General features: G+C 39.8%; 1 protein-coding gene across 8 annotated transcripts in view; it reads right to left on the reverse strand.

Moving 5' to 3' along the window:
- Positions 1–1,053: 1,053 nt before the first annotated feature.
- Positions 1,054–12,155, reverse strand: part of myt1b (myelin transcription factor 1b) — a 58,821-nt gene continuing 47,719 nt past the window's right edge. For 5 of the 8 annotated variants that reach the window (XM_036988878.1, XM_036988877.1, XM_036988881.1 and 2 more), the window contains 6 exons: positions 12,121–12,155; positions 11,257–11,478; positions 10,801–10,892; positions 8,853–8,956; positions 8,555–8,698; positions 1,054–7,749 (listed from right to left, as the gene is read on the reverse strand). The exon at positions 12,121–12,155 is cut by the window's right edge and continues 49 nt beyond it. In XM_036988878.1, the coding sequence (XP_036844773.1) occupies positions 7,606–7,749; positions 8,555–8,698; positions 8,853–8,956; positions 10,801–10,892; positions 11,257–11,478; positions 12,121–12,155 (741 nt within the window). In that variant the 3' untranslated portion in view covers positions 1,054–7,605. The remainder of the gene's footprint in view (positions 7,750–8,554; positions 8,699–8,852; positions 8,957–10,800; positions 10,893–11,256; positions 11,479–12,120) is intronic. The other 3 variants (XM_036988884.1, XM_036988879.1, XR_005053352.1) reach the window with 2 other exon arrangements.

Raw genomic sequence — 12,155 nt, forward strand, 5'->3', positions numbered from 1 at the left:
GTCGTTCCACTTCATGATTGTGTCCCACTTGTTGTTGATTCTTCACAAAAAAAGACAGTTTTATATCTTTATGTTTGAAGCCTGAAATGTGGCAAAAGGTCGCAAAGTTCAAGGGGGCCGAATACTTTCGCAAGGCACTGTATATACATAGAATACAGTGTATGGCACCTACACACATATAGACATAGAATACAGTGTATGGCACCTACACACATATAGACATAGAATACAGTGTATGGCACCTACACACATATAGACATAGAATACAGTGTATGGCACCTACACACATATAGACATAGAATACAGTGTATGGCACCTACACACATATAGACATAGAATACAGTGTATGGTACCTACACACATATAGACATAGAATACAGTGTATGGCACCTACACACATATAGACATAGAATACAGTGTATGGCACCTACACACATATAGACACAGACACTCACACATTTGTTTTACTCTCCTTGTGGGGACCAATCACTTGATTCCCATTCAAAATCCTATTTTCCCTAACCCTAATCCTAACCCTAATCCTAACCCTAATCCTAACCCTAATTCTAACCCTAACTCGAATTGTAACCCTAAACCTAACCCCGTTAAGCGTAAGTCATAGTCCACAGATGCTAGAGCGCGAAAGTCCGGAGTCCCATTGTGACATAGCTACAGGGTTCTGAGACCATTATCCAAGGGGACGTACAGCCCGAACCCACAATCCCCCACAATCCGGTAAACTTCCTCTTTTCATTTGAATGTGTTGACAGTTAGAGAAATGGCTTGAGCCACGCTGAGAATTCGAAAAGTATGAAAGCCAACTGTCCAATATTCTAAAACACTCCTGTGCATACACGTTTTGGATTCAGATAGACGATTTAGCCTAAAATAGTATTTTTCCTTGTGGGAACCCGCAAAATGTCCCCAGTTGTCTGAATTCTTCTTGTTTTACTATTCGTGTGAAGACGGACTTCTGGTCCCCAAAAGAATAGCGAAACCAAACACACACACACACACACACTAATAAATGAAAGCGACAGATACTATTGTCTATAATTCTTTATTAATGTTTTTATTTAATTTTTATTGATAACATTAAAATGGTTGATACGCCCACAATAACTGACATCACTTCTCTAGTTTATGACATTGACACAGGAACATGGGAACAAACACAGAGTCACAATTTCAGCCCAACTACAGAGTTAACCTCCAAAAGAAAACAGGAGACCCAGAGGACACACAGCCAAGAGTTGTCTGGTAGCAAAGGAACAACCACCTCTACAAAAGTAACAAAAATCCTTACTATCTATCATTGTGGAAGTGCTTGTAATTTTGGAAGTTTGTAATTTCCAAAAGGATATTAATAATGTGAATGCCTAGAAAATGGCCAGTAGAAATCTCTCTGTAAAAATGGGCTAGCAAGGACAACCCTTGGCTGTGCATTTTGTCACTAACTCTATGTACTATTTTTGTTTGTTGAACTTTTCTTTAATACAACAACAATAACACTGTTCTTTTAATACAAATATATACAGAGGTTTCAACTTGTTTAAAAAATAATGCCCTACACACTAATGCATTGTCTATAATAAAGTTGATTTTCATTTGATTTTTTTCCTTCACAGAAACTGTCCATGCAGTTTGGTACCTGAATCGTCGTAATTAGGTCACAGTTTCTTTCCCATTATAACATATTGATGTTTTGTGTCTCTGTAACAGCGTGAATGTGTCACCACGGCAACAGGCCTGCCTGCCTGTCAAAGACATATTTAATCAGCTTTTTTTTTTTAGAATAGCCACCCAAACCCTCCCTTATCCCCTGAAAAAGGCATCTTCACCCCTGTCAACCTCTTGAGCAGGATTTTGTACCAACTTCTTAAAATGTAAACATACCTTTGCCTGCAATGAGTGGAGAGAGAAAGGCACACATGATAAAAGCACACAGCTTTAAGCTACAGTACCTACAGAGGGAGTTTGGTTTTGGTTTGATTAGCTCAATGACATGTTATACCATTCTACTAGACATGCCTTTCTGCCTTTCATGTGATCTACTTTGATTTTTTTTAATATATTTTTTTTAAACATTTTTGAGTTTCTGAATTGGATGAGAATGTTTTGAAGTATAGGCACCTAACGATTGGGTCTCAGGGGTCTCATTCTCATTCTCATTCTCAGGGGCCTCCAGATGTGTACAGCACCTAGCTCGGAATAGGGAACTTTGGGCTATCTTCCCACGTGTTCACAGGGTACTCGAATGTGGCCTTGCCTGTCCTCCTTTTAACTGGTGAAGCAGGCCTGGAAAGAGAAGACACGGGATCTCTGTGTATCCTGGCCTGTCACAGACTAACATATTAGGTAATTTATTTTTTATATATGTACCATTATTCAGGGAGATTCACAGGTATGTGACCATTGTTTATCAGAGCAAACAGACACACTGTGTTTTTACAACCACTACATGAGACCACATCATTCACAACTATCAACTGAAAAGGATCATTTTCACATGCCATGGTACAATCACATGCCATGGTACAATCACATGCCATGGTACAATCACATACCATGGTACAATCACATACCATGGTACAATCACATGCCATGGTACAATCACATGCCATGGTACAATCACATGCCATGGTACAATCACATGCCATGGTACAATCACATGCCATGGTACAATCACATACCATGGTACAATCACATGCCATGGTACAATCACATGCCATGGTACAATCACATGCCATGGTACAATCACATGCCATGGTACAATCACATACCATGGTACAATCACATGCCATGGTACAATCACATACCATGGTACAATCACATGCCATGGTACAATCACATACCATCCATGTTCCTCCGTCACGTTTCATCAGCAGTCATGAACGTTAACATGACCATGTATTTAACCGACCAGTCAAACACCCTGGTCCGTGCCAACAGTCCAGCTTCAGTGCTCCTATCCCGTCCCAATCGACCATTTAGAAAATACTGAACCATTACGAATTCGGAAGACATAAACTCCTTCTATGAAGAATGTGTCCATCACTCCCTATCAAACGGACAAGCTGTTGTCATTAACACTCTTGATTACATTGAGTTCTGTACCGAATCTTTAGAAATGTGTTGGACCCGTCATTTTGCTATTTAATCTCAGTATCTCAGTGCTGTTCAACTAGTTTAAAAGGGGTCATGCCATATCAAATAAGATACGATAATGATCACAACCTTCATACTCTCTTAGTGTTTTATGCGCATGCATTAAAGGGTTCGGGCGAAGAATAAGCTACTTTCTTAACTAAACGCATCAAGAACTCCTTCCTGAGTAAAGGTTACACAATACAGAAGAGGAGAAGCCATTAAAAGGTTTTGACATTCTGAGTAATGGACACATATTTATGCAACAAACACCTCTTCCAAACCAAGAGGGAGATCTCTAATGCAGCAATTCAATCTCCACTCCCACACGTTCCTCTCTTTTCACTTGGAGGGCTTGATCCAATCCCTGCTTTCGCCGCAGGCTTTGGCTAATGCCCTAGTATCATATTATTATGCAGATTTAGTCAGTTCTTTCCAGTAACCTGCGAGCCAAACTCTGCTTCCGCGTCTATAAAAAGAATAGATGGTTTGGACAAAATGTATGGTCTGAAGAGTATTACTGGCATGTATAAAAACCGGATAGCATCAATTGAATCAACACTGATGCAAAGGGCATTCTACATATCAGTGTTTAGATTTACATTAAATATAACAAAACAGGTCAAATATACAGTTCTTTGTTTCTTCTGCTGGGGTGAATACCGATACTTTGCTAGTGACCAAAACCCAGTGTGTTCTAAAAAGTCCATACTCAAATGCTCGCATTTTCAATGGTTTTTAAAAAAGTGCCCAAGAGAGTTTCATTACACTGGCTAAAATCTAATTACACCATCCATGCCCACTAGGTTACCTCATCATATTATCACAGGGTCTCCCACTAGGTTACCTCATCATATTATCACAGGGTCTCCCACTAGGTTACCTCATCGTATTATCACAGGGTCTCCCACTAGGTTACCTCATCGTATTATCACAGGGTCTCCCACTAGGTTACCTCATCGTATTATCACAGGGTCTCCCACTAGGTTACCTCATCATATTATCACAGGGTCTCCCACTAGGTTACCTCATCATATTATCACAGGGTCTCCCACTAGGTTACCTCATCATATTATCACAGGGTCTCCCACTAGGTTACCTCATCATATTATCACAGGGTCTCCCACTAGGTTACCTCATCATATTATCACAGGGTCTCCCACTAGCTGCAACAGATCACTCAGAGCAAGTACTACACTTTCCCTACTGGGTTTTTAACATTGTGATCCGTGTTTAAAAACTCCGCTCAGTGGGCTGACATGATCATAACCTTATCATAACGACACAGCACTGCACAATATAGCCAATGTGACTACTATGAAGAGTCCTCTATACGTGAACTCACTCACACGACACTTGAACAAAGAGCCAACCATTTAAGTTAAAACGACAGTCATTTCAGATTCATTACAACAGACATTAGCATTTACAACATGTCGACTTTGGGTCCTTGAAAAAGCACTATATAAGTCCCATGTATTATTATTATTATCATCATCATGTTTGGATCAAGGATAGAGAAGAAAAGGAAACCTAAAAAACAATGACAGTTTTGTTGAGTATCTTTAAAACCACAGTCATAACCACCTCTAGTCGTCACAACTCTCAAACAACTACTGTTCCTTTGATAAGCTAATACAAGAGAAAAATAGTCAACAATTACACTGGAAAAATATATGTATGTTTCTATTCATATATATATATATATATATATATATATATATATATATATATATATATATATATATATAGCATTTTAAATTCTATTTATACAGAATTTATATATAGTGTACTTATGGCCATCTTGGCAAAGAAATAAAGGCATCTGAAACAATCCCAACTCTCGGTCATGTCATGTGACGCCCCAGGTCATGTCATGTGACGCCCTGGTCATGTCATGTGACCAGACATCGTACATTGCAGAATGCAAAGAATCAGGAAAGAAAGTGAGTGGTAGTGGCACTTTGTGCATCAACAAATGTCATCTAGAATAAGGCTACAAGGGCGTAGAAGTGGATGTGATATAAATTGTCAAAGAGGTCATCCTCCTTGATGGTTTAGTTTTTCCTTGAAGATGTCCTTTACATGTCTTAGACCCAGACATCCAGTCTAGACGGAACATTCCGGAACAGAGCTCTTTGGAGCTTCTGCTCAACACATTGAGAGAAAATAATGAAGAGAGAAAAATAATTTATCAAAAGGCATTAAAACATCTATAGTACATTAAAGATGTTTTGGGTAAGCCAGTGTTGGCCGCTACAAAGCGCTTGGAGAGGTAACATTTGATCCTTATATCTGTCTATTTTCTTAGTCTTATTTTTCCTGACAAAAAGCAAATAAGTCATCGATGACACAAAGCCACTCTGACACCACCAGAACAGTGATTGCTTTCGTTGGTTATTTTGCTTTTACAACTGCTGATATATCTAGGAAAGCCTAAGAAATCAAACAATATTCTATTTATTCTTTCTGAGCATGGTTTTTTAAATTTTATTTAAATATCAGAAACGGATTTTAAGACTACTGATACTCAGCCATCACAACACACACATAAATAACAAAATAAATATACAATCATATCAATATTTAATATGAAATAAATAATAAATACATACTTTCTGTTTAAGCCGTGGGTATCTGAAGATACGGATAAAAGAAATAACAGAAATGAAGGAGAAAACCTTTATAAAATTATCAAAACATTGTCATTTATAAAATATTTGCAATTAAAAATGTTTACAAATTATTTAAAATAAAATAAGATATATAAAATAATCAAGTGTGGACAGTTGTCTAAATAGCTTTTTAAATATTGATGTAGAAGACTCCCTATTTTAAATCTTTATGGCCATGATCGATCAGCAGGGTTACATTTTTTGATTTACTAACTATACATTTATTTTTATTTTTTATAAATAGACCAAATCAAATAAAATACACATAAAATGACAATACATTACAATTTGCGTATTCACACATGTAAATAATTTCTATAACAATAAATATTGTACCACAAACTAACAGGAATAGACAAGTGTGCACTCGATTACCATCACCGTTCAGTTCAAAGAAAGAAGGCTGCATCTGTTGCTCTCAGATCTTCCAGCAGATATATAGAGAAGGTTGTTGATTTTCAGAAGAGGAAAAAGAAACCAGTGATTTGTGACTTAATCTTCGCTTGAAGAGCTGTGGAGTCATGTTGACATCTTGCTGCAGTAACAACACTAAGCACATGAACCATTGCTCAAGAAGACCCCAGAGTTCAGGGATTCTCCATTCACTTCTACACAATAGGAGTGCTGTAGTGCTCAGTATCACACACTACCCACTCATACACAAGCACTCTCACCTTATCCTGCCCCAGAACAACATTTCTGAAGCCTTCGTGTCTTCTCTGGGACACAATGTGGACAGTTTTCCAGTGTGTTTTCTTCACCTCATGTCGGCAGGTCATACCCTCTGTCTTCTCTGGCATCATACCACTACTTCCATCCTTCGTTCTTTCTTTCTTTCATCTCCAAATTGTTGCTGAACTAAACCTTGATTTACAGTATGAATTGGGACAGTCAAAAAGATACCTCCGAAACAGAGATACCTCCGAAACAGAGATACCTCCAAAACAGAGATACCTCCAAAACAGAGATACCTCCAAAACAGAGATACCTCCAAAACAGAGATGCCTCCAAAACAGAGATGCCTCCAAAACAGAGATGCCTCCAAAAGAAAGATGCTTCCAAAACAGAGATGCCTCCAAAACAGAGATACCTCCAAAACAGAGATGCCTCCAAAACAGAGATACCTCCAAAACAGAGATACCTCCAAAACAGAGATACCTCCAAAACAGAGATACCTCCAAAACAGAGATGCCTCCAAACTAGAGATGCCTCCAAAACAGAGATGCCTCCAAAACAAAGATGCTTCCAAAACAAAGATGCTTCCAAAACAGAGATGCCTCCAAAACAGAGATGCCTCCAAAACAGAGATGCCTCCAAAACAAAGATGCTTCCAAAACAAAGATGCTTCCAAAACACAGATGCCTCCAAAACAGAGATGCCTCCAAAACAGAGATGCCTCCAAAACAGAGATGCCTCCAAAACAGAGATACCTCCAAAACAGAGATACCGCCAAAACAGAGATGCCTCCAAAACAGGACATACATGAAAACGATGAAGGTAACATAAAACAAAGAAACAGATATATATATTTTGTTCATCAATTCAAACCGAAGGATTTGGTTCCATTCCACTTCCTCCTTCCGATCCCAGCAGCAGCAGGTTTGGATTTTGGTCCTAGTTACGTTTTCTTCTTTACAGAATGCTCCCTGGGTTTAATTTAAGTTGCCATTTATAAAACCTGAATGCCCTTTTTATATTCGTATTCTCTTTAAATATACTCTAGTCTCTTGATGCCACCTCTCTCCTTTTAGGTGGCTTTCACTCTTCTTCCTTGTGGAGGTTTTCACACCTTGATGCTCTTCACAGCCTTGTTGATGCTCTCCAGCAGAGCCTTGTTCTCCGGGTTCTGGAAGCACTCCTTGTTGGTGTACATGTCAGTCAGGGTGCTCACGTATCTGTCGAAATTCTGCTCAGTGATTGGCTCCTGCTGTGATGCGAAAAACAATGAATTTTGTTTGTTAGTGTGTTTGTGTTAGTGTGTTTGTGTGTTTGTGTCAGTGTGTCAGTGTGTTTTTGTTTTTGTGTTAGTGTGTTAGTGTGTTAGTGTGATTGTGTGTTTGTGTTTGTGTGTTTGTGTCAGTGTGTCAGTGTGTTAGTGTGTTTGTGTGTTTGTGTTTGTGTCAGTGTGTTTGTGTCAGTGTGTTAGTGTGTTTGTGTGTTTGTGTTTGTGTCAGTGTGTTTGTGTTTTTGTGTCAGTGTGTCAGTGTGTCAGTGTGTCAGTGTGTTAGTGTGTTAGTGTGTTTGTGTTTTTGTGTTTGTGTCAGTGTGTTAGTGTGTTTGTGTGTTTGTGTCAGTGTGTTTGTGTTTTTGTGTCAGTGTGTCAGTGTGTTAGTGTGTTAGTGTGTTTGTGTTTTTGTGTTAGTGTGTTAGTGTGTTTGTGTTAGTGTGTTAGTGTGTCAGTGTGTCAGTGTGTCAGTGTGTTTGTGTTTTTGTGTTTTTGTGTTAGTGTGTTAGTGTGTTAGTGTGATTGTGTGACAGTGTGTTTGTGTGTCTGTGTGTTAGTGTGTTTGTGTTTTTGTGTCAGTGTGTTTGTGTCAGTGTGTCAGTGTGTTTGTGTGTCTGTGTGTCAGTGTGTTTGTGTTTTTGTGTCAGTGTGTCAGTGTGATTGTGTGTTTGTGTGTTTGTGTTAGTTTCTGTTCAGTGTGTGTATTAGTATGTGTCTGCATGTTCGAGACTCGGCCACAGCTTTATCAGTACTGTATCTAACAGTATATAAATGGTTTATAACTCACCATGTGTGGGATGCGGATGTTGGCCAGGCTGCGGATCAGGGCGTGGCTGAGGCCAGATAGCTCCATGAAGAGCGTCTCGTTCTGCTCCTCAATCAGCTTGTTCTCCACCTCAATGTTCTTCAGGTTCTTCTCCATGGATGAGATCTGCACCACAGCACAACAGTTATTTACACATACAGTATATAGATTTTCTTGAGCTCAGGCATTTTACAATAAATCACAATGTAAGGGGTATGAGGTTTTAAAACATGAGCGTTCACACACACACACACACACACACACACACACACACACACACCTGTGTTTGCAGGTTCACCATGTCTGTCTCCATCTCGTTGTTGGTCTCGTTGAGCTCATTGATCTCCTTGTTGAGATGCTTGATGTCCTCGTCATTGTTCAGAACTACAGGATGGAAGAGAAGAGGTGATTGCGATGCGTAAGGTTATAAGAGGGGACAGGAGAAATGGGCCATCCTAGTTTGATAAACTGTACCCAGCTAGCACATAATGTAGCGAGAACCATATGTTTCTTAAAGCTTGGCAAACGCATGGTTGTCCTATGGTTATTTTACATACAACCTTCCCACAACTTTCTGGGAACGGTGCAGGATAGTTGCTTGGCTTTGGAACGTCCTCAGGACGTATAAGGAACGTTATATTGATTTATCATTTATATTTTCTTGAATTTCATTACTTGAACAGAACGTTTCCTAAAAGTTCAAATATGGTGACATTTAATTAACATGTTGGTAATGTTTTAGGAACGTTCTCCAACCGGTTTGACATTGGGAATGTTCTCAAATAGTTCAGAGAACGTTAAGAAACAACATTCTCCTTTAAGTATTTTAGTACTTCAGCGTATCGTTTCCTACAGGTTCCCCTCATGGTTCTGTTTAAAGTACTGTTCTCAAATTGTTCCGAGAACTATAAGAAAACTTTCCATAAAAACCACAAGAAAACTTTAGTAATGTTCATAGAATGTTCTAAGAATGTTATTTAAAAACATTCCTGTCGCAGAATCAACAAAACTGTCTCTTCCTCTCTCTTGTTAAGTGTGTTCAGGTGTGTTGGCCGCGCCCACTAATTGCCCACACCTCATCTTAATGAGTGCTTGTTTCCTTTAAAACGGGGTCTGTTTGAATAGACTACAATGAACAGCTTTGTATACATAAAACAACATGGCATGCCATCTCCATCCTGGTGTCGCAATGGACTAATTCCATGCATAGAGAGCAGAAGATTACAGGTCTGAATCTCACTGATGCCATGCCACAATAAAAAAAAATATGTTTGCATGATTAATGCCAAAGGAAAATAATTTCCATGTGTCCTATCCAATGATTCATATTTATATATATACTCTAGATGACTAATAGGGGGTGCTGTGTTGAAGCCACTGCACCTCCATCTTGGCACTCCTCCACCGTTATAAAACATATTTTGAAAGCTTTAGAAATGCATTATCCTTTCTCTTGTTAAGTGTGTTCAGGTGTGTTGGCCGTGCCCACTAATTTACCACACCTGATCTTAAAAAACTTATTCGGGTTCGGTGTCCCTTCCACAGAACGGTTGAGCTAACGTAGGCTAATGTGATTAGCACGAGGTTGTATGTAACAAGAACATTTCCCAGGACATGTCCCACTACAACAACAAAAATACTTAAATGTCATGTCATTTTTACATTTAATTGAAATGATGTAGAATTCCATTCATTCCTTTGAAGGACTGCTCCTACTGGGGAGTACCAATATGGCCGACCAGTGGTTTCAAAGCCTCTCAATGGCCAATAGCTACAGTAGCATCAGCAATCCAGAGTTTATATACATCATTGGTCCTATCTGTGCCTGGAGTAAAAAAAAAAAGTTAACCCCAAAATAAGTTATCAGTGTTATTAAAAGTCTTAAAGAAACATTCAGTGAACGTTTTAAGGAAGCTATTCAAAAACCTCTAAATGACCTATATTTGATAAAAACTCCCAGATTTTTTTTTTAAGGAACCAGAGTAAAACATTCTCAGAACCTCTCTGCTACCAAAGATAAACGTTCCCAGAACATAGGAAATGTTCACTTCTTTTCTCAGAACGCCAAAAAAAAAATGTTCAGATTAATGTATGACTTCGTTCCCACAACCAATGTGAAACCAAAAGCATACGTTCCCACAACTTCCAAGGAACCAAATGTGCTAGCTGGGTATTGACTAGACATTGACTGTCACATAAAGGTATTCCCTATTCCGTTGTTCTCTTACCGTCACTGGCCCTGAACTTGGTGCTCAGGTATTCATCTCCAGGGATCTTGGCTTTCTTTCTGGCAAAGGAGGCTCTGGGACAGCCAGAGAGACTACAAACAGGAAGAATAAAGATTGTCAATTTCATCAAGTTGAGTATTTAAAACCATGAATGAACCACAAAATGATACATTTAGAATTGTAACGCAATCAGTGGTAATCATTTGTCTGTCAGCTGCCCTGAGTTCTGTGTTGTGATTGGTCCATACCTGCAGTGGGTGTGGAAGCTGGCCTGTGTTCTGTGTTGTGATTTGTCCATACCTGCGGGGTGTGAGAAAGCTGCCCTATGTTCTGTGTTGTGATTGGTCCGTACCTGCGGTGTGTGAGGAAGCTGGCTTGTGTTCTGTGTTGTGATTGGTCCATACCTGCGGTGTGTGAGAAAGCTGCCCTATGTTCTGTGTTGTGATTGGTCCGTACCTGCGGTGTGTGAGGAAGCTGCCGTTGGCGTGTCCTGATCCATCACAGCCGGGGGTGGGGCAGTTGGGGGCCTCCGTCTTGAAGGCCTTCCAGGAGAATGGGTTACCATTGAGCATCCCCTCTTTCTGCCTGCGGGCAGCCAGCGGGCACCCATAGGCACTGCGATGAGTGGCGTACTTCCCACTGATGTGACCCAGGCTGTCACAGCCTGGCACGGGGCATCTGTAGGGGAGAGAGGGAGGGGAAGAGAGAGAGGTGTAAACGTTAGTATATCTATAGATATAAGACTCATAGAGAGAGATGGGATGGAAAGCACAAGGTGAACGGTACATATAGTTATAACATAATGTCATATATTTAGTACATATGTGTAAGACAGCCATTACAGTAGCTAGTACTATTTCACTATGGGTCCAAAAACATGGCCGATTAAAAAACAAAGTGTTACTTCTCCGTCGTAGGTTTGCCATTATAGGTACTCCACTATAGGTTCCTCTACCTGTTGCATGGCATCATGTTGTGGTTTCATAACCAAGCACATTCAACAAACACAGACGCCAAGGTCTTTTTATTGGCTGTCGTCAACAAACATTTAGAGTTGACGACAATTTCAGAGAAATGCGAGATGTCATTTTTTGATCTACACTGCAATACACTACAATGAACTACAGTACTATGAGTTAGCACAGGCGGCGCAGTGCGTCTCAGCCAGGTGTGATGTCATCTCTAGGAGACAGACTGGGGACAGGTCATCCTGCCTCTGCACGAAGGTCAGGGTGACTGCCTTAACTTTTTGAAAGTGACTTTTACCGTATATCCTAATTGGAAGAAAAAAGGGCCGTGGCTTTCTTTAGTGGTACGAACTTTAAGAGCTCGGAGTCCTCCTTGTCGTCCTTGGT

The sequence above is a fragment of the Oncorhynchus mykiss genome, chromosome 9, assembly GCF_013265735.2.
Source record: "Oncorhynchus mykiss isolate Arlee chromosome 9, USDA_OmykA_1.1, whole genome shotgun sequence".
In the NCBI taxonomy this organism is placed as follows: Eukaryota; Metazoa; Chordata; class Actinopteri; order Salmoniformes; family Salmonidae; genus Oncorhynchus; species Oncorhynchus mykiss.